Genomic DNA, 23,508 nt, shown 5'->3' on the forward strand with positions numbered 1-23,508 from the left:
GAATGTTCATCCTTATGGGACATGTAACACCAGCAGTGGTGAGCATGGTGTTTGATAAATGAATGTACGCCTCTCATGTAGACGGGCACAGAGATTGAGATCAGAGGCCTTGGAGGCCAGCTGTCCTAGGCCCTGGTCTCCATTCTGCCTCTTGCTGGGTGACCTTGAGCCAACAGGTAAAGAAGAGCTGTTATAATGCAAAGGTTCTCTTGCTCTCTGGACAGTTATTTATTCAGAATTCCATGGAAGCATAACCTTAAGAATCTCAGCAAACAGCAATTCAGACTAACTTTGTTTTGATGCCTGGAAACTATTTCCATTTCTTCAGAAGCGTTAAGCTGCTTAGGATGGAGCTCTGAAATGAGTTAGTGGCCACATGTGGGTCAGAGCAAATAAAAACTGAATTCAGAGAGTTCTTTAAAACTGAAGTCTGATTCAAACGAAAAATTACAAGCTAGGTTCGAAAATTATGTTTGAAAAGTTCCACCAAGAGCATATCTGTAATGCAGGGCTGTTTGAAAACACAAGAGGGGAAAAACATCACTTTGTACCCAAATGATGATACACTGAGGAAAAAAGCTTGGTTGACTAAATAAAGAATTAAAGCAGAATAACATGAATCATCATAATAAAAACAGCTGGCGCTCACTTTAAACAAAGTTTACAAAGAAACTAAAAAGGCTCACAAAAAAGATCATAAATACATGTCAAAAACAACGGACATTTCTTTTTTCTTTCTTCTTTTTAAATTTTTTTTTTTGCTTAATCCCTTCACTTTTTTTCACTCAGTCTCTCAATAGCACATCACAAAAGACAAGGATGAAAAAAAATGCATACCTGAACCAGGATGAAGAGTGAGAACTGAGAACAGAAAATATCAGAAGGGAAAAGTTATGTAACATTTCCTATATGAAAAACTGTATTTTATCCAAGCTGGGAGGTGGGAGCAGAATTGGGAGGTGGCTGTGGGGGTTGGGAGAGTGAGAGGATGGACAACAAATTTAAAGAACGGCTGCATGTGAATATTTTCCCCAGCTTGCCATCCTGGTCTCTCTCTCTCTCTCTTTCTGCCCACCCACCCCCGCCCCCACTCTCTCTCTCTCTTTCTGTTTCTCTCTCTAGAAGACAAAACATGGCAAAGTAGCTTCATAATTCAGTAAAATGTTATTGAGTATAAAACCCAATTAAATGCTTACAAATGGCTGGATGAGCGCCGCTGCCCAGCTGAGGAGAGAGAGCAGACCGACAGATTTAATAACAGCTCTGTGTATAGATGGAGGGCTCAGGGGAGTGATGATCGCTGTTCACATTTTCTGCGATGGACCAAACAGACAGCTCCGGTCATCAATTCTCACATGAAGGACAAGGAGGATTTACGCTAAATAGAAAGATGACTTGGCTGATAGTGAAGGCTATAAAATAATGAAATGGCTCCCCAGGGTGGATGGTAGATTTCCCTTTCTGGAGAGGATGTGTAAAGAACCTGCTCATCTGTCAGGGAGGAGGAAGGCAGGGGCGAACCGTGGCACAAGGCTGGTGTAAGTGGCAGCCTGCACTTTCTGGTTCACTACAGCAGCCTCTATCTTTACTACTCAGCAACTGAGCCAAATGCCTAAATCCTGCGCAGCCTCAGCCCACCTTTGCTAATTTGCCTGGTAATGGATTTTAGCTCAATCAAACACACAATAACTTGAGGAGTTGCTAAATGTAATTAAATAGCTAAGGAGTTGTAATACAACCTATAAACATTAAAGCATTTCAAGGCATGCTTAATGACAGCAAGCTCTCGGTAAAGATATATTTCTGTCAGGTAATTATTAACAAAATCGTTAATAAAGACTGTCCTCAGAGCACTGGGACGCAGCATTACCTGCTGGTTATAATGTTCACGCTCGAAGTTTGCATTAGTTAAGGCATTTGTGGTGGTGTAACATTACGTATAATGTCACTAATGAGTAATTATTTCTAGAGCAGCTATTTTTAAGTGATTGGGATGTGTTGTATCGCTGGGACACATCTGATTCTGATTTTGCTTTCTCAATAGCCTTCTGTCCTCCTCAGTTCCTTACCCCCACGTGAAAGCATATTAGACTGTCTTTTCCTGACAGGAAAAGCAATAGATTCAAAATTACCAAATGTACACTATCTGGGAGAGAAATACAATGCAATAAGCTAATGTCTGCTAATTCTCATTAGCCTACTCTTAGTATGTTAAAGAGAATATAAGACTTTTGAGTTGGATAGTATATAAATGTTCAAACGTAAAATTTGCAAGTTTATCATAACTTGGTAAATGACTTTATAATTATACCTGAATGACAATAAAGGAGTTGACCAATATTAATCAATCCTTAGAGTGCCTGTATCCTGCACGGCGCTTGCTAAGCCCCGGAGAATATATTTCATAAAATTATTAAGAATTGTTTGTGGGCCTTGAGAACCTTAAAATCAAAGCTTAGATACAAGACAAACTGATCTGAGAAGCAATTAGCATTGTAACCTTCGATACATTTTTTTTAACCTCTTTGAGCCTCAATAAAAACAGCATGACAATAGTAAGGGCATTTACCTCTTAGTATGAATGTAAGAACTGAAACAATACATAAATATTGTTTAGCATGGAATAGGCATTCTGACAAACTTTAGCTATGAATATAAAAATTTATGCTGATTTATGTTTATTACTAGGCATATGTGTTAGATATAAATAATTAGTGTTATAAGGACTCCAAACAGAAATTGGATTGGAAGCTGAGCAGTCACGGCACAGAAAAAGAGATCTCAGTAGGTGACGGAGGATGGGCAAGATTTTGCCAAATGGAATGTAGCTGGGAGGGTTTTCCAGCCAGCATGGAGCATGTGCCCAGAGCCAGAGCATGTGACCACTGCCAGGGCTCACAGGTAAAATGGACAGAGCACTGTGAGTGGGAAGCAAGTTTGTTAAGATTTATACCTGGTGAAAAGCTGAATGAAAGCAAGCAGCAATTGACCTTCAGTTCCAAGCAAACCAACATATACCGTACTTTCGGGCATATAAGACGACTGGGCGTATAAGATTTTCCTGGGTTAAAAAGTCATTTTATACGCCAGAAATACGGTATATTGGACTATATTGATGGGATTAGATATAATGAATTAGATATATTGGACTTCTGTATTTTCTGGCGTATAAGATGACTTTTTAACCCAAGAAAATCTTACACACCCAGTCGTCTTATACGCCGGAAAATACGGTACTTTAATCCACTGAAAATTGCAGAGGGTGATATGACATAGTAAGGGCTGATATCAGATACGTAAGTCTGATTGAGAGCTGAAAACTCAGATGCCTAGAGCATCAAGTTTATAGCTTCTATAGTATATGGAGTAGCCTCAACATAAGATAGTAGGGAGTGGTGGAGATTGCGGTGAATTAGGGGAAGCATATCTTTTCTGAATAAGGTGTCCATTTCCAGCTTAGCCAGGTGGAAAATAACAGCTTGTGCTTCTGATCTTTGGATTAAAAAAAAGATAATTAGAAAGTGTACATTTTACAATGAAATGTCCTAATTTTTTTTTTCTGAAATTCATTGGGGTGATACTGGTTAACAGGATCATATATGTTTCCAGTATACACCTCTATGATACATGATCTGTATATTGCACTGTGTGCCCACCACCCCAAGTCAAATCGTCTTCTGTCACCATATATTGTGCCCTCTTTACCCTTTCCTACCCCTCCGAAACTCTTCCCTTTGGTAACCACCATACTGTTGTTGTCTGTGTCTATGAGTTCCAGTTTTATATCCCACATATGAGTGAAATCAAATGTCCTAATTTTTTCAAGTGCTAGGTTGGTCAAACACAATAAATACTTCCATGAATTGCATCCAGCCCCAGCCACAGCCCCAGTGGATGTGTGAGTCTGTGGCCCTGGCTGAGAGATACGAGTCGTAGACGAGCAAAATGATAACAACCTTTCATGGATATGGGTCTGTTCCTTGCTCTTCTTTACAAGAATGTAAGAGTATGCTGGAATTAGACAAACACAATTTACACTGACGAGCTTGTTCTATTTTTGGAGTGAAACACCTCTTTTCAAGTCAAATGGACACATGTATGAGGTGCAAGGGACACTCGGCTAAGGGAGAACGCGGCCTTTCAGAGATGTCACAGAGTGCACAGGCCCTCTGCCAGTCACACGCGTAAGTCAGAGGCACACTCTATAGAGGCCCATTTGGATATGGTCACCGAATCTACAGAAGGGCGCATGCTTTTTAACTCTTTATTGAAATACTTTGCTTCTAAAACTTTTTATTGAGACATAAATCCAGAAAAGTGCTCAACTTCTAAGTGTGTAGCTTAATCAATGTGGGGGGATGATCCCTGAGTAACAGGTGAAGAGGTGGATTGTCCCCTCTACTTCTCCTCCTCTTCCTCTTCCTATGTGTTGAGAAGGTCTTCCTGGAAAATCTAGCCAATGTTTCTCCATCTATGTCAGTATATATTAACAAAAGGGAGATGTAACACCCAAGGTGTTGAAGAAAAATCACTTTTACTAATTTATACAGAGTTTCCAGCAATTCTTTGATGGATAACACCTTTGGCCACAAGAAAACCATACAAATTATGCTTATTATTATTATTTCTGCTAATTACCCATTCCCCACTAATTTCTGATTATCAACCACTAAACCTTTCTTGACTTTATTAAAATAGTTCTTAAAAATATTTTCTTGGCATATTAACAGATTATTTCCAATCAGAAGAACTTTGCAGGACATTTCTCTGCCAATGTTTAAAATTAAAAAAATATTTATAAGTTAATAATTTACAAGGTGGGGCCAGAGAAGGTTTATAGTTGTTCATGTGGAAAATAATACAATAATTTATATATAATAATACAAGAATAAACTTTTGTTACTCACAACTGTAAACCTACTTTTGCCCCATACTTTATTTATTTTCCTACATGATTAAATAAAATTGTTATTCATCTACTTGTCAGCATTCATGAAAAAAAGGGTTACATTTCCCAGAAAAGGTTATTGATTTCCGAAACACTTATGCCAACTCTCTAAATGCTTCATATTTATTCATTATGATTTATTACTGAAGTGTCTCAACCATCCTTTCCTGTCTGTTAAAGTGTAACATGATATTTTAAAATAAAGATTCCCAATGCAAAAATTTACCAAATATTAGGGAAATGTATTGTAAATTTAGGCCAGGAAGTACACCCGGATTTCCTTTGGAAATGAGAAAAATTTCATATTATACCATAAGAATGCTTATATATTATTTATCAACTGATTCTTTGTAATCAGCATATCAGAAGATTTTCAGTATAATGATAAATGCTATTAGTCTAAGAACTCAAAAATTTAAAATTGTACTCTAAGTCATAAAATGGATGAGTAAATGCAATGCACATTTGATCATACACTCACCTGAAGTGGTTTCCCTTGCCCTGAAGCCCGAACTTCCAGATCTTACCCTAAAGCACCCTTCTTCCCTCCCCAAAATACTCACTTCTCATAGCTCCCAAGCACAGTCCATACTGCAGCCCCCTGAAATTCTTTTTCCTACTTTCCCTCTGTACTTTCACTGTTCACACATGCTGTTCCCTTGACCTGGAATTCCCTTCTCTCTGTTCTTCTGCACACTCTGTTTCACCAGGTTAACCCTACATCTTCACTCAGGTCTCAGTTTACATGTCACTGTCCCCTACACACACATACACCACACACACACACACACACACACACACACACACACACACACACACCAAGCTTATTACTTGGAAAACTTTTTTTCACGTCTTCATCTAATAGAAACTAGGTGCTTCCCGTGCACACTGAAGGCAGCTGAGATATTATAGCCAATTTACAAAGGAGGCAAGAGTGGTCCAGTGAAATTGGATGACGTCGGAATTCATGATTTTTTCCTATACCAGAGGATCTACAGTTAAGAAAGCAAATCATTCACCCCTGGTCTACCTTAAAACATGAAGACTAATTTTTTGCCAGTTATAATAAGTCATGTTTTTGATAGAAAGATAAAAGTGGTAATGCAGAGTAACTGTGATTAATTTTAGGAGTCACATAGACTTCAATCCAATATTCAATTCTGCCATTACCAGCTGTGTGACTGTAGGCACATTACTTAACCTTTCTGAGGTTCACTTTCCTCTTGTATAAAAATACCTACTTCTTGGCGTTAAAGCATAAAAGCATTTAGTACTGTAGGCCCGGCACAAAAAATAACTACTCAATAAATGTGAATTTAAATGAATGCTTGAAAGAGCAAATGAATTCATGAAAAATGTAAAGGAACATGGCCATAAAATATCATGAGCAAAAGTATATGCTTTGTAACGATCTGACAAAGTACTTACAGTGATACATCTAGCCTTGTGTAGAATCTTCTACAACCAGAGCACGGAGGCAGCCGTTCAGCTGGCCGGTGGCCACGTGGAAAGCTTACTGGGAAGGAAACCTTGCTGTCCGCTGTGGGGGAATGTTAACTAACAGAACTGGACATCTCCCATCAGCAGACAGACCATTCCCAGTGCTGGGCAATCTGCCTGCCCCACAGGCAGGCATCACTGTTCTGGGGGCCCTGGGAATCCATGGGTGGGAGCCACTCAGTGACCATTATCTGGGTCAGAGGGCAAAGAATTCCCAGCCCCTGGCACTCATTGTTCGACCCTGCCATCACATTTCTTTAGGCATTCCTCTCTTCTTATTTTTTTTAAAGATTTTTTAAAAAAATGTATCTCTATTGTTGAAAGTATTACAGATGCCCCCCTTTTTGATCTTGGAGTCCCCCTCCAGCCCCCCATCTGTTCATGCAGATGGTGTTCTCCAGAGAAGTCAAGAAGTCTGGTGTCCCCAACCCCCTCCTGATTCAGTTGGTTCTCTTCACCAGAGCATCGAGGAAAATAAATGCGGGATTGGAAGCCGTATTCTGAAGCACAGAAGGGCATGGCTCATGTAAGGAACACATTCACGTGCAGTGTCTGGTTAGAAGAGAGGGCTGTGGACATAGGTAAGCCCTTACCCCGACGTCCTCCTGAACAAAACCCTGCCTGCCCAGCGGAAGGCACCTGGCACACAGAATTTAAACCCTCCCCTGCCCTTCCTCCACCTGCTACTGGGTCACAGCAGGCAGCAACTAAGGCGATGGCCTCTTGTAAACTTGGCTCCCTGTATATTTCACAGTCTTTTCTATCCATCCTATGGAAACGGAAAACTTAAAGGGCTCATTAGCTTATTGAAATTAAAGAAGGTTGTTACTGAATGACAGTAACTTGATTTTACACCATTTAAAAATACTGCAAGAGAGAAAACTGAGCCAAGCACCCCACTTATGATGGAAAAACAAAAGCCTGAGCATCCATTGAAAAGAGCAAAATCACAAAGCAAAAGTAACCCAGAAATATGGCCTCTGGGTCTAAGATGCCTGAGAGCTTTGCAACAAAATAAACTCGAAAATTAAAACCTATCTGGTAACAGACCAAACTCAGCCATGTAGGTGATTTCAGAATATTAAGTTTTGTCAAATTGAAATGACTGAGCGTCTATATTATTTAGAACTTCTCCTCTCACAGCAAAACACTAATTTTCTTATGCACAGAATTTAGAAGTTCATTTTTCATTACTGTGTTCATTTCCCCTCTGTTCTTTCAATGCATATCCCTGCCCAGCCCCTGGCCACCCATGCAGGGGACATCAATTTTTCCTCCTCATAAGTAACTCCACCTATGATCAAATAAAAACCAGACCTATGGTTGGCTCACCCCCTCATCAGAGGATGACTAAGTACATAGAGACCGAGTATCTTAATAACATTTGTGTAGCAGCAAAATATACAATTCAGTCACATACTAAATTAGCTAAGAAATAACCAGTTGGGTGGGGGCAGTGTTTCTCATTATCACACTATCAGCCTCTTTTCCATGGATATTAAGACTGACTATTTTGTAGCTTAAATCTAACTTCCCAAGTGAAAAAAATCAACCCATGATTCCATCCAAATGGGATAAATACTCATGATTTGGGAAAATACTGTTTGAGCAAAGTAAGTGTTTCTTTTCCCCACACAGTAGTCAACCTCTGTTCTTCCACTGCCTGCCTTGTTTCCTACTGCATAACACAGAAAACACACATGTGTGCATGCATGTGAACATACATACACACACACACACACACACACATACACTCAATTTAAAAATACTGCAAGAGAGAATAAAAGTGGTAATGCAGAGTAACTGTATTATGTTGTTCTTTTCAAGTACAGACAGAAAAGAACAACATAAGAGACATGCTTAATGCTAAGCAAAGAATATGATACCTCTGACCTGCAATTCATGGACATGAGAAGCCATACACATTTTTAGTCATAAAACATTGGATTATCATGAATAAAAAAAGAAACCCCCCCCCCCCCCCCGAACTCCCTGGTAGTAAATTTTCTGCAGCATGTTTCTGAAAAGCACTCGCTCTTATTAGGAAGTGTTTTCTCCTTGACTCATTCTGGGGCAAAAGGCTAAAATGGGTCACCTGCATTCCACTTTGATTCGGTTCTCTGCACCCTCACGCCTCTGACTTTTAAAATATCACACTGATTGCAAATGATAAGGCAGCATAAGAAAACACCACACCAATGGAAATTTCTTCACAGTCAACTCATATTTGTATGTAAGGTGCAATTTGCAAAGCTGGATTCCTGACAACAGCTGGTCTTTGCTTTCAAAATGCCTCCCTATCACCTGCTGAAATTGGTATCACCTCCAGCAGGGTCTCACGGTTAGTACAGCTCTTCCCATGTAGAAAGAGAAATGCACTAGTGCGTAGGACAATCCATTTTTCCCATCTCATCAAAGCATAGTAACCTTTGATAACTGAATTCTAAATGATATCAATGTCATTCTATGCTTCTCTTTCTACTCCTCGAATTTACTTCAGGATGCAGATCCATGGTTTAAAAATGTTAGACGTGATTTTGCATGAGATGCCTGCATGGACACAGAATGTTATATCAATCTGAGATAAACCCTAGGGCCACAGGTACCATTCAACTGATAAACAGAGACAGGTAGTTGGAATGATGAAATAAGAAGTGCTCTGGATACATCACAATTACACCTTCACTTCTCTATATATTCATTTAACAAATATCTTTTTTATTATTTTTCATTGATTCACTGGACAGGTTCTGCTCAAGAGGTTTCTGCTCTCAGGGAGCTTATATTCTAGTGGAGAGAGGCCAGTAAGAGAAGTAAAGCAGGGAATAATGTAGTTCGTTTTAAGAATATAAAATGCAATAATGTGAGAGAAGAGACAGAGCTCCAGGTGAAGAAAGTGATACTTACCTTCCTTCCTGGTTCATATGAGTTTGTGCTGCTCTTAGGACCACTGCCCTTCTGTCCTTTCTAACCAGACACTCGCCTCCCAGATTGCTGCTGTCAATCTTCAGAAATAACGTCTTGGGTCAGGTGTCACCTGCTGAAGTAGGACTCTACCTGCCTCTCCTAGGCGCTCCTTATCAGATCATTTTTTTGTTTCATTTCCCCCGTAGAATTCATCATAATTTTTGGGCCTCATATTTACTAGTAAATGTCCTTTTGGCTGGTGGTTTATATTTTTCCTTCATCAAGTACAAGCTTCTGGAGGTAGGGACAATGTCTGGCTTAGTCACTCCTGCACCCCTTCCCGCCTACGTAGAGCAAGAAGAGCTGCTCAGTCAGAACTTGACTGGATGGGTCAATGCATATGAATGAAAGGTTCAGCAATTCACTTTACTACAATGGCCCTCTGTCATTAAAAGTAAATTAGAGCTACTAGTGTGCTCTCAGGCTTCCTTTTGGAACACTACACAGACATTCCCAATATTAGGTCGTCAAAATGAATAACTGCATGAAGCTATTAGTCTCATAAAACGTCTGAGTACGTCTATGTCTACTCTGCCACCTCCCAGTCCATGCACTCGGTCATCTCTCTGCATTAAACTGGGTAAAACACAGAGGGCATGTGCTTTGGAGTCAAATAGATTTGGATTCGATTCCCAGCTTTGACACATGTGGTTATGCTGCTCTGAATAAGTTAGTGAATTTGTTTAAGCCTCAGTTTCCTTTTTCTTTTTGAAAAAGGAAGACACAATGGATGCACAGGACATGCTGCACAGCATGTACCCAATTGATTCTATTATAATTATCTTAGTAACTACAGTAATGACCATAACCACAACAAAAGTTATTATTTACTGCATACCTACTGTGTGCCAGCTACTTTACATGGGTCACATTATTTAATTCTGACCACATTCTTATAAGTTAAATGATATTAGTATTTTCTATCTAGAGTTGTTAGGTTAACTTTTTCAAAATTCACAAAGCTTATAAGAACAAATTACAGAACTTGGCTCTTGTCTACTATCCTATCCAACTTCTCATCTTTCTATTACCCGTATTCTTCCCCCATTAACCTCCAAGCTTTGACTGTCAAGTTTGAATATCACAACTGCCTCTGTGCCAACCTGGTACCGTGTTGATACACAATAAGGATTTACCACCACCCAATATTATCCATGCTAATCATGATGGGAAACAGAAGAGGTCAAAGTTAGATACACATAGCAATCTTAATGATAGTAATTAATCTTTACAAACAACATGCTATGTGCCACACACTTTACTAAATGCTTTATAAGAATTCCTTCATTTACCTCCCCCTGCCCCCGTCCCCACCCCCACCGCAGGAATCCTACAAGGTAGGTACTATGAAGCCCTGTATTACTGATGAGGGCAGCTGAAGCTCAGAAGAGTGGAGCAAAGCTAGTTAGTGATGGAGGAAGGCCCTGAGCCAAGTCAGTCAGATTCCACACCCATGCGCTTAACACGGCTCTACTGCTCCTCCACTGGTTCTCTGTCCTGTGGCCGCACTATGCAGTGATCTAAATGCACAGATGCCTCCTAGTATTCTGATGCCTAAAGAAGCTTTAGCTTTTATTCTGGTATTTTCAGTAGTTTCCCTTAGTTGTCGGCTTGTTACAGTGGCTAACATATAAAATCCTAATTACCGTCTCTTTTATGGCTAATGGGAACAATCCAACACAGAATTAGTATTTTCCTCCAAGGACTTACAGCCATTGAGCATTTTGTTGCCTTTTATTCTGCCCATAAGAATGCAGATAATGGGCTGCTTCTGATAAGCAAAATAGCTTGAGAATTTCATCATATGGCGAATGTGATTTGAGTCACTGGCCTATTATATTGGTCTGGTTTCCAAAGGAAGACGCTTTACTTGTTACCTCCAGAATAAAGAGATAAGGGTGGGCTAGAAAGCCCCCCTTATTGCCCATTTAGCAAATCAGGCAATTACAACTTTTACCAAAAGCTAACAAAAAAATTGGGGAGGTGATTTCCATAAGTCAGCTAACTTTTAATCTCCTTCTTTTCTTTTCTCCTCATGGGGAATAAGGCTGGAATATACATCAGAAAAAGAAATCTATATTCTTGTTCTAGAAAATAGATTTCTTCAGTGTATTCTGGGATCTTCCCCAATAGTCTGGTGGACGAAGGAACTTTTGCAGTTGTGTGAAAGTCAGAGGCATGGCTGACAGCAGACAAGGCCCAATTTAGTGTGGACACCACTGTACTCATTCTTTGGACCTGCAATGTAAGATCCATATCCTTATTGGGAATGCAGCTGGTTTCTTCCCTGGAGTCTCCGACCCTTCACTTTTTCTGCATCGGTCCTTTCATACCTTGGATATCAGAGCTGCCACAAAAGCTGTAATTTGAAACAAATCCATGGTCATGAGGACAACTAGAGACCCACCTAGCTGGTAGGTCTACTGACTACTAAAAGGAAATGAGTCAGCAATATTGAAGAAAAGAGAAGATGGGCAGACTTTCTTTTCCTCTTTAAATGCTTTCATCTGAAAATCAAGCAGAATCAGGCAACAGAAAGAGTCCTGGATTATTTCCCAGGGCTGCTAAATACATGCCACCTCCATTTCTGAGGTCTGGGAGTTTGAGATTCTACTCTGTCCTTTGTCATTAATTGTGATGTTAGTCATAATCTTTCCCCTCTGTGAACACCCCCCACCCCATTCTCTTCTATAAAAAGGTGGAGATGAGCCCTGGCCAGTGTGGCTCAGTTGGCTGGAGAATTGTCCTATGCAGGTTTGATTCCCGGTCAGGGCACATACACAGGTTGTGAGCTCTGTCCTCAGTTGGGTGCGTGTAGGAGGCAATCGATTGATGTTTCTCTCTGACATCAGTATTTCTCTCTCTCTTCCTCTCTAAAATAATTCTTTTTTAAAAGATGAACTTGAAGATGTCAAAAGTTACTTCTAAATGCATTTTTAAAAACCTAAATTTTATCTTATAGGGAAAAATGATGGGCAAAAAAATGTTCATTGAAAATTTGCTGACAGCTCTTTAAAGAGGATGTATTTTATGAAACTATGTTATATGCATCTTCTCCCCAGAGGTGGAGGTACGTGAAGGTGATTTTTCCTGCTTAGAAGAACTGAGAAAATCTGGAGAACAGGGTCACATGCTCTGGCCAGGGGGACTGATAGTCTAAAAAAAAAATCTGTTTTCTGCTTGAAAAACTACATTCACTGAACATCTCTGTGAAAATGAATTAAACCAATGAGGAAATCTGAGTTAAAACATGATATGTTAATATTGGATAGGCTACATTTCCACGGGGAATGGCTGCTCAGGTATTCACTTGCCTAACATCCTGTGGTAAAGCTTCAGGAGTAGCAGAGGAAGATAAAATTAATAATCCTGCTTGTCTAAATTCATTACAGGCTAACGTTATCCTTTGCCATTTTCCCAATGACAGAACATGCATAGCAGGAGGTGGCTGAATTGCCTTCTGCTTCCTGCTGAATCTTTCTTCAAGAATGTGAACCTTTAATCAGAAGTGACATGTTTCTGATCTAATGTTACATATGGGAGGTATACAGACATAGGAAGTCAAGGGCTCCCCCCTCACACCAAATGACAAAGAGCTATTTTTAGATAGGTCAGCGACTACTGAAAGAGTAAGGAAGTCATTCCGTCCACAAGAAATGTCCTAGTAAAATCCACATCGGTACATCTCCTGGGCCATTTATTGAACCAATGAGACTACAAATTACAATAGCACAACTGTAGGAGTATAAATTGTGCCACGGACAACTTTGTCGCTAAAATATTAAGTAACTTTTAAATAGTAGTCCTGCATTTTATTGCAACAACCACATATTGTGCCTTATCTCAAAACCATAAGTCATATCCTATATTAAATAAAAAATTATATCCCGAATATGTGTTATAATAGTTAAAGACTGATAGTGAGAAGGGATGTATTCACATGGCAAGCATATTTATAATACACTAGAGGCCCAGGGCACCAGATTCATGCACTTGGGGAGGGGTCCCTCAGCCTAGCCTGTGTACTCTGGCAGTCTGGGAGCCCTTGGGGGATGTCCAACTGATGGCTTAGGCCCGCTCCCCATGGGGAGGGTGCCTAAGCCGGCAGTCGGACATCCTTAGCGTTGCTGCGGAGGCGGGAGAGGCTCCTGCTGTATTCACCAGCCGTGAACTGGCTTCTGGGCTCTGGCTGAGCTGAGCGACATTTCCCCTGTGGGAGCACACTGATCACCAGGGGGCAGCTCTTGTGTTGAGCGTCTGCCCCCTGGTGGTCAGTACACGTCATAGTGACCGGTCATTCTGCTGTTTGGTCGATTTGCATATTACCCTTTTATTATATAGGATTCATTATTAAAAAAAATAATGAAAGAAAAATAATGAAAATTCTTTTTATGAAAAGCTACCTATATGCTTTTTTTACTAGGAAAAATATCTGGAGGAGTATATAGCAAGGTACAGGTCAATGATTAATTCTGGGTGGTAGAATGAAGGGTAATTTTATTCATAACTTATCTGAATTTTCTAAATTTTCAATATTAAATATGCATCATCTCATCATAGAAAAGGATTTTTGTTTTAATTGTGTTTGTTGAAGATTTTTTAATGTGATAATATGCTTATGATATAATGTTAATCACTTGCCATAAATAATATACAGTCCATTTGGGTTCAGATTCTAAGTTTTAATAAAAATATACATTGTTATGCTCATAAGAGATGTCAAAGTTGACAATTCAGGCTTTCTTGCTTACCTGAATGCTATGATTTTGTTTTTGCTTTCCTAATTAATAAGATTTTTTTTTCCAAGGAGATAAATGCAATTTCTGAAGCACTAAAATATTATGTAAAGCTTTGCCAGCCATATGCATAATGAAGTAAAAGTCCTAAAAATATTATGCCACACATTAGCAAAATTGCATGAATATGGGATTTTGGGAGCTAGAATAAAATTTAGAACTGATTTACGTAAGAACCACTAATTTTAAGACTAGAATAGGATTCAGGTCTCCTGATTCTCTGTCCAATGCAATTTTGAAATCTAACAAATATCTTCCTTTTTCAAAGTCAATAATGGTCTGATTTATATCTATGTAACATCCTTTATGATGTCATGTAAATAACAGATTAAACCTGATTTTTTACCTGCTAGTACTTTTGCTGGGTTCATTAACAAAAACAAAACAAAACAAAAACCACAAAAGAAACAAACAATACAACAACCACCTATATTTTTATGTGTCATTTTTCCTCGAAGCGTTCTGAAAATAATTTAACTGGACCAATTTTATATTAAAATAAAAGACAGTTGACCTGTTTGAAATACTTGCTTTATAAATGGCTAGGAATTCTTCAGTCTAGTGAACTGAAAAGTCTTTTGTCACCAACTACAGCTAGGTTATTCCCAAGAAAATATTCTTCCCATTTCAGCCATATCTCTTGAAATAAATCTCTAAATAGGATCATAAAAGACAGGAGGTATTTGATTTTAAGATCACATTGGTACAACTGAACTATCAACCAGCTAAGAGTGAAGGGAGAATCTATATTCAAGAGTTTCGTGATTATTTAGCCACAAGCTATAAATTTAAGTTTCAAAAAAGCATTATTCATAACTTTTAAAAAATTGTTTCTGTATTCTATAGCTCTTCAAATCAGTTAAGAAAATGGAAGAGTGATAAGGCATGATGAGAATAAAAGGAAAGGCTTAGTTTAAGAGAAACCATACAACGTTTTTGAAATGGAAATGACAGAGTTCATGCCACAAATATATATTTCTTACTAGACTATCAATAGTAGAGAATGAATGGGGTGGGAGGTGGGTAAACTGAATCAACCATGGCAGTGGTAATTTTAATTGAATTTCTTTTATTTATTTATCACCAATGAACCTCCTGGAGCTGAGAAAGGAATGTGTGATCTGCATTCAATTTCTAGCCATGAAACAAATTGTTCTATCAGTAGAAACTGGAATGGGACTTTTATAAATTCCCTGAAAAACCTTATCAACTTCAAATTCAGAATTAATAATACAACTGATAAGACCATCACATTCAGAGCCTTCTCTGTGCAGAAGCCCTGATTCTATGCACGTCCGGTGTCTTTAGGAACCTGCCCACTTTGCCAGCAGCCCTTGTTGGGAGTGGGGAGGGGAGAGTGATGACTCCCTCCTGCTGTGAGTCTGAGCTACAGCTCTTATGTTCAGTGCCTCTTAATGATAAGAATGAACAATCATCAATTTTCTTTGTCTGATTATTGGCTTACAATATAAAGAACACATATTTATCATCTATATTGGTCCTCTCTTTTCCCTCTCAATTCCCAAGACATGGTGATTGCTGATTTCCCATCCATTCAGCGTTGCATCAGTGCATTTAGAATGTATTGACAACCTTGACCAGGTTTATCTAGAGTTCAGGTAAAGACTGAAATGAGACATTTATAAATTTCCAATTCATCTCTTTACCTACAGAGGCTAACATAGGATACAAACATGCTCTCTCTCTGCCTCATACTCTCCCTCTCTCCACAGTCAAAGGTCATTTTCTCTACAGACATGCTAAAGAAGCCAGTTTATAAGGATCTAAACAATGTATTCATCTGGCATGCTGAACAGAGTAGGTAATGAAAATGAGATATTCCAGGTAAGAAAAATCAATCAGAGTCATCCCAGTGTATTGGTTCAGAGCCAGAGCTCTGTGTTTGAACTGGGAAGTGTTTGAATCCCATCACAGTTTACTCTCTTCGTGATCTTAGCAAGTTGCATCAGCCTCAGTTTCTTCATTTGTAAATAAAGATTATAACAGTTTCTAACTTACAAGGTTGTTGTAAACATTGACTATATTAATGTATGGGAAGTGCTTAGCTGACTTCTAACAAGTGTTCACTAAATAATACTATTGTTATCATCATCATTACTATGGTAAAGGGACTACATATTTATGGAAAATGGAATAGATCAAACACAACTGAACATTTTCCAATTCAGAGTTTCTTGCACTATAATGCGGAGGAATTCTTTATACTGTAATGTCTTTTTCTTCATTTTTAAAGAAACTGTTTTAATACAAAACATACTTTAAAAGAAGAAACGGTCTTATTTTACAATTCATCCTCATCCAAACAGCTGAACCCCACCATTCTTTTCTGACGAAAGGCACATTTAATAGAGTAAGTTCATTAATAATAAATCTAAGATCATGACTTTATCTGCAAGTCTGACTCCTCGTTGGAGGTTGAGAGGATGCAAAAAGCCTTCCTGTCACCAGAGGACCAGACCCGGTTCGCGCAGCTTAGGAGCAACTGACAAGAGCGCATCTGCCACATTCAAACAAGCATTCGGCATTCACGATTGTTTTTCTCCACTTTAAGGAAACTCTAGCTCTCAGCTATTTTGTCATTGTTTATCCCTACTCCTTAAAGAAAGCAGCTTTCGGATCAGCAGCTGATATAATTCAGAAAAAACGCTTAGTCTTAGCTGTGGCTAAGTCCCTCTGTAAGCAAGCTCCCCTGAGCTATCAGATGTCTGGCGGGATAGGAGGTTTAACTGCTTCTCAGGAGGCTGGAAGGAGGAGTAAGGAAAACAGCACAATATGTTCCCCTCCAATAGAAAGCAGTAGCTGCTTGGTTTCGGAAGAGTCCCATTCTGCAATGCACACTACACACCTGAGGCCGTAGAGGACCGTGCCGTCGGGATGCAGGCGGATCATGCGGTTCTTGACGGTCACACCGTGCACAAAGGACTTCTTGTCATTCAGGAAGTAGGTGTCAGGCACCCAGAGCTGGTCTGCTACTCGGTTGTCCAGAGTTAAGTTTAAAGGTATGACATTATACGACAGCCTCTTATCTCTCCAGGCTTGTTGAAAATACATTGTCAACGTATAATCCTGTAAAAGTGAGCAGAAAATATGCTTATTTTGTACCCAAGTGGACTTGGGAGAAAGGCAAACATTTCTATATTCATAAGAAAAGAAAACATATACAGCCATACAGCAGCCATATACTATACACATACACTATTCACATACACTGAGTGGCCAGATTATTATGATCTCTGAATGCATAACAATCTGGCCACTCAGTGTATATCCTATATAATAAAAGGCTAATATGCAAATTGTCCCTTCGACCAGGAATTCGACCAGCATGCAGGCCAACCAATCGCCCATGTCCCTTCCCCCTGGCCAGGCTGGCCGGACCCCATCCACGCACGAATTCATGCACCGGGCCTCTAATATATATATATACTGAGTGGCCACATTATTATCCGTTCAGAGATCATAATAATCTGGCCACTCAGTGTATATAGGCAAATATTAGTGTACTAAACCCATTCTGACTGAGCACCTACTATGTGTCAGACACCATGGTAGGAACTATAAATACAGAAGTGAAGAGAGCATATCCTTATAAAATTTATTACACATTACCCAGGGAGAGAAGTGATTACTTTATAATTAATTTGTCTTTCCCAAAGTGGGGTACACAAGATTGTTTTCGGTGAGACAAAACACTTCTAAAAAGTGGTTAGTTTATTGTAGTAGTAATAGTAAGTTTGTCGATGAAAATCCTAACTGGTCTCATGAAGGTGAGTTTCCCAGGAGAGGTGACATTTACACTGAAACTCATGTGGCTTCCCAGATAATAAACAATATCCTCTCAAACACTATTTTCTGAGAACTTTAATCCCAGGATTATGAATCAGCAGGCTGGGCTCTTCGCTGCTGAGGAAGTTTGTTGTCACAAAGGGAACAGGGGCCTTAGAGTCTCAGCGCCAGCATTTCTCAGCTGTGTCTAGAATGGAAATTTATACCATTTCTTTTCACTTCAGTTCCATTAGCTCTAAATGGGGCTTTTAAAACATGCCTGACCTAACCAGAAGATTATGATGACAATGAAATGTATAACACAAATGGAATGTGTAAACTACAAAGACTATAGATTATGAATAAAGCATTTACATATATATTGTGACATGTTTCATCCATTAGAAGCCTATGGGTCCAATGTAATTGTGCTCTCACCCTTATTTGGATGACTAAATGAAGGGCCAAATATTCATTTGAAAGGATAATTATCATTCTATTTTAAAATCAGTTCATAATGCCCTAGCTGAGGGCTTAAAAAAGCAAACTCATATCATGTTTCTGCATAGTTTTGTGGACAAAATATACATTTTAATCTCCATGAAGTCCCTGAGTTTTTCCAACTCTTGTTGATATTTATACATCTTAATTTGGTTATATAATTTTTAAGTATTATTTGTAACACATTATCTGCTTAAAAGCATTGAACAATTTCCATAGGAAAAGCATAACCCCTCTGCCATGAAAAAACCTTAAGTATTTTCCCTGGTTTCACAAATATACAAATTTTGATCTCATTCAGAATTCAGCCCTACCCTACTTCTGAATGAGTAGCTGTAGAATCAAACTTCTATTCTAACAAAAGATATATGAATATTCTCAGGGTATATCAAATAACTGTAGGCAAGGTTTCCTTTGGTGGATCACTGTAGCTTGTGCCCTGGAAGGTTCTGCAACACTCTGCTGTAGTAAAAAAATCAGTCTGAGGCTCTCTAGAATAGCATCTTGATTTGTAAAAAAGTAACCTTGAAGACTTATGAATTACAAAACTAGAAAACAGAAATCAGATACGTTGTTTGCATGTGTCTATTTTACAAATAGCCTAAAATCATATCTAGTAAAAGAGCAATATGCAAATTAACCATCACACCGACACACCCACAAGTCACGTCCACCAGCCAATCAGGCGCAAGTATGCAAATTAACCCTAACCAAGATGGTTATGGCCATGGAGCAAGCAGGAGGCTTGGGTTTACCTGGCAATGGAGGAATCCAAGCTTTCTGCACACCCTGGCCGGCCCAGGCCTTCACTCAAGGCTACAAAGTTTCAATTATAGAAGATAAATAAATCCCAACAAAAATGGTGGCAGCCACAGAGCTGGAGAGAGCAGGAGGCTTGAGTTACCCTGGCGATGAAGGAAGCCAAGCTCCCACAGCCCTGGCCTGCCTTGGCCTCCACTCAAGGCTACAAAGTTTCAATTATAGAAGATAAATAAATCCCAACAAAAATGGCTGCAGCCATGGAGCAAGCAGGAGGCTTGGCTCTGCTCAAGGTTTAGAAGTTTCAATTATAGAAGATAAATAAATCTCAGATACCAGGGCCTCTGCTTGGGTCACCAGGGAGCATGGCCGGCCTGCAAACCACCACAGGCCCCTCACCCAGGCCGCCCCATGCCCCAAGGGAACCCCCACCCTGATCCGGGACACCCTTCAGGGCAAACCAGCTGGCCCCCACCCGTGCACCAGACCTCTATGCTATCTAATAAAAGAATAATATGCAAATTGACCATCACTCCAACACACAAGATGGCTGCCCACATGTGGACACAAGATGGCCACCACAAGATGGCCAACAGGGGAGGGCAGTTGAGAATGATCAGGCCTGTGGGGGAGGGCAGTTGTGAGCAATCAGGCCAGCAGGGGAGGGCAGTTGGGAGGGACCAGGCCTGCAAGGGAGGGCAGTTGGGGACGATCAAGCCTGCAGGGGACAGCAGTTAGGGGTGGCCAGGCCAGCAGAGGAGGGAAGTTGGGGGCAACCAGGCCTGCAGGGAAGGGCAGTTGCGGGGGGACCAGGCCTGCAGGGGAGGGCAGTTAGGGGTGACCAGGCCTGCAGGGGAGGGCAGTTAGGGGCAAACAGGCTGGCAGGGGAGCAGTTAGGCATCAATCAGGCTGGCAGGGGAGTGGTTAGGGGGTGATAAGGCTGGCAGGCAGGCGAGCAGTTGGGATCCAGGAGTCCTGGATTATGAGAGGGATGTCCGACTGCCCATTTAGGCCCGATCCAGTAGGATCGGGCCTAAACGGGCAGTCGGACATCCCTCGAGGGGTCCCAGATTGGAGAGCATTCAGCCTGGGCAAGGGACACACCCCCCGTGCACGAATTTCATGCACAGGGCCTCTAGTGTAGGATATAAATAAAATAAGCCATTTATATTGTGCTTGAGAGAACACACTTAGTGATATCAAATTCTTGGAGATAAAATGGAAAATGTGCTTATTATCTCTATTAGAAGATAATGCTACTTAAGCTTTGATAATAAGCCCTCTTAAGATGTAGGGGAGATAATATTGTTTGGATGCTATTGGAGTTTATAATTCAGCTGAGCTGTGTTTGCACATAGGACATTGTGTTCTCTTTTGGGCTAAATAAACGGTAATATTGTTAGATCCTGTGTCATATGCGAATCTCTGTTATTTGTCAGCAAGGCAATGCCAGCTAAGAAATGCTCCTAGAACGACCCTGGTGATTCTGCGGTCACTTCAACTTTCATTTTATTTATTTTTAAGTGACACATATTGGCAATGTCAAGAATGGAAGAAACTCCTGAATCTAAATAACTGCTACTGGGCTTAAAAAGAGTGGTTCTGTGTTCCACCCTTTTTCCTAGGCCTCCACCCACCCAAGACAAATCCTTTGAACTTTCATAGAGAAAGCATACCCTTCACATTTAACAATCCCACATTATGAAACTTGTCTCACATTTGATTTATTCAAAGTGAAAAAGAAAAAAAACAACAACACACAAATAAACCACTTCTGGCTGCTCCACAATCCATGGCATCACAAAACAAGAAGGACTGTGATAATGACAATTAAAACCAATTCACTTTCAACTCCGAATAGGAGGGAAACCCACTAATTACAACTAAACATCCTGGAGGGAATTTTAAAAAACCACCTAAGGACTATGCTAAGTAAAAAATAGTAGTCAGATTTGGGAGCCAATTGAAATGTGAAGGAAGACCAATTCAATGGTGAGTTTATTGTTTTATTTTTCTCTCCCTCATATATCTCCTTAAAGTACTTAAAGTAACTGTAGGTAAGATTTCCTTTGGTGGATCACTGTAGTTCGTGCTCTGGACGGTTCTGCAACACTCTGCTTTAGCAAAAAAAAATCAGTCTGAGGCTCTCTAGAGCAGCATCTGGATTTGTAAAAATGCAACCTTGAAGGCTTATGAATTACAAAACTAGAAAACAGAAAAGTAACCAGATACGTTGTTTGCATGTGTCTATGTTACAAATAGCCTAAAATGTAGGATATAAATAAGACACACACACACACACACACACACACACACACACACGCCAAAACCATAAATAAATACAGACATATACTATGTTCATGGTTTAAAAAGTGAGTCTTGTTAAGATGTCAATTCTCCCCAATTGGTCTATAAGTAAAATTCCATCAACATCCAAGCAGAATATTTTGTAGATATGCTGATTCTAAAAATCCATGCAAATGAAAGGAATGAGAAATCAAAACAATTTTAAAGGGAAGAACAAAGTTGGAGGATTCACACTATTGGGTTTTGAGACATTATTAAGCTACACTAAGACAGTGTGGTAGTATGGTATTGATAGAAAAGTATGTCAATAAAATTGAGGAATAAAATAAACCCACACAAATAAGCTCAATATTTTCTGACAAAGACACAAAAGCTATATTGGAGAAAGCACAATCTTCTTAACAAATAGTCTGCATCAGTTGGAACATCTATATCTACATAAATGAACAAATAAATAAATATAAAAACAAATCAGTAAGTACCTCAACCCATATTTTATACCTTATACAAAAATTAATTCAAAATTAGTCAGAGACTTATATATAAAATGTAAAACTATAAAACTTTTAGAAGAAAATATGGGAGAAATCCGCTGTGACCTTGGATTAGGTAAAAATTTCTTAGACATAAACTCAAAGGCACAATAATAAGACAAAATATATAATTTGGGTATCAACAACATTTTAAAGTTTTGTTACATGAAAGACATTATGAACCCAGTGAAAAGACAAACCATAGACTGAGAGAAAATATTCACAAATCACATATCTGTCAAAGGACAGCTTTCCGAATATCTAAATGTATAAAGAATTCTCAAAACTCAACAAACAAACCCATAAAAATAGGCAAAAGATGTGAGCAGACACTTAACCATTCAAGATCTACAAATGGCAAATAAGCACTTGCAATGATGGAACACATCCTAGGTCAACAGGGAAAATCAAATTAAAAACTAAAATGAGGTATTACTATGCCCCTATTAGAAAAGCTAAAATAGAAGCACTAAAAACCACTGACAATTACACGAGCTGGTGAAGGTGCAGAACAATGGAGACTTACACATAGCAGGTGGGAGTACACAGTATCAACTACTTGGAAAACAGTTTGACAGTTTCTCATAAAGTTAGCATACATTTGGCATACAAGCTAGGAATCCTACTGCTGTGGGGAATGCTTACAGCAGCTCTACAGTAATTGCCAAGCCAAGCCTGGAAGTCATCTGGATGAACTTTCTTCAGCAGATGAAGAGATAAACAAACTGTGGTATGTCTATGAGTCAGAATACTACTCACCAAAAACAAAGAACAAACTATGAGTATATGCATCATCAATGGTTTCCACATATAGAAAGTTAAGCAAGGGAAGCCAGATTCAAAAGGCTACATAGTATATGATTCCATGTATAAGACATTCTGTAAAAGGTAAAACTTCACAGTCAAAGAACAGATGAGTGATTGCCTGGAATTCGAGGTGTGGGAGAGGTTGACAACTTAGGCGCCAGCATGAGGGAACACTTTGGTACTAGAACCGCTCTGCATCTTAACTGCAATGGTGCCTCATTACTTCAGGCATTTGTTAAAACTCACAGAACTGTATCCGAGAGTGAGCGCATTTTTCTGTGTGTAAATTAAAAAAGCAAACATTTAAAACTGCTTTTTTAAAATACATGGTCTCCAAGGTCAGACACACCAGGTTCATATCCTAGTACTTTCATGCCCCTCTGTTGTGACCTTGGGTGAACCCTCTCAAGTCTCTGCATCTGTTTCCAACTCAGAAGAACTAAAGCTAATTAACTTAGGATCTAGCGTTAACAACAATTGCTTTGTTATCTAAGAAGAAAAAAGTCGAGTGATGCTACAAAATAAGTCTCCCCCATTCATACTGGGGACATATGGCCCCATCAGGATGGGCTGAGAAGACACCCACTATATGGTTAGAGGCTCC

General features: G+C 39.5%; 1 protein-coding gene across 2 annotated transcripts in view; it reads right to left on the minus strand.

Annotated features, from left to right (window-relative positions):
- Positions 1 to 23,508, minus strand: part of GABRB2 (gamma-aminobutyric acid type A receptor subunit beta2) — a gene marked incomplete at both ends in the record, with an annotated part of 197,522 nt that overhangs the window by 114,160 nt on the left and 59,854 nt on the right. For both annotated transcript variants that reach the window (XM_079773294.1, XM_079773293.1), the window contains one exon: positions 17,078 to 17,298. In XM_079773294.1, coding sequence (XP_079629420.1) covers positions 17,078 to 17,298 — 221 coding nt within the window. The remainder of the gene's footprint in view (positions 1 to 17,077; positions 17,299 to 23,508) is intronic.

Source organism: Cnephaeus nilssonii (assembly GCF_951640355.1).
Source record: "Cnephaeus nilssonii genome assembly, chromosome: 5".
NCBI lineage: Eukaryota > Metazoa > Chordata > Mammalia > Chiroptera > Vespertilionidae > Cnephaeus > Cnephaeus nilssonii.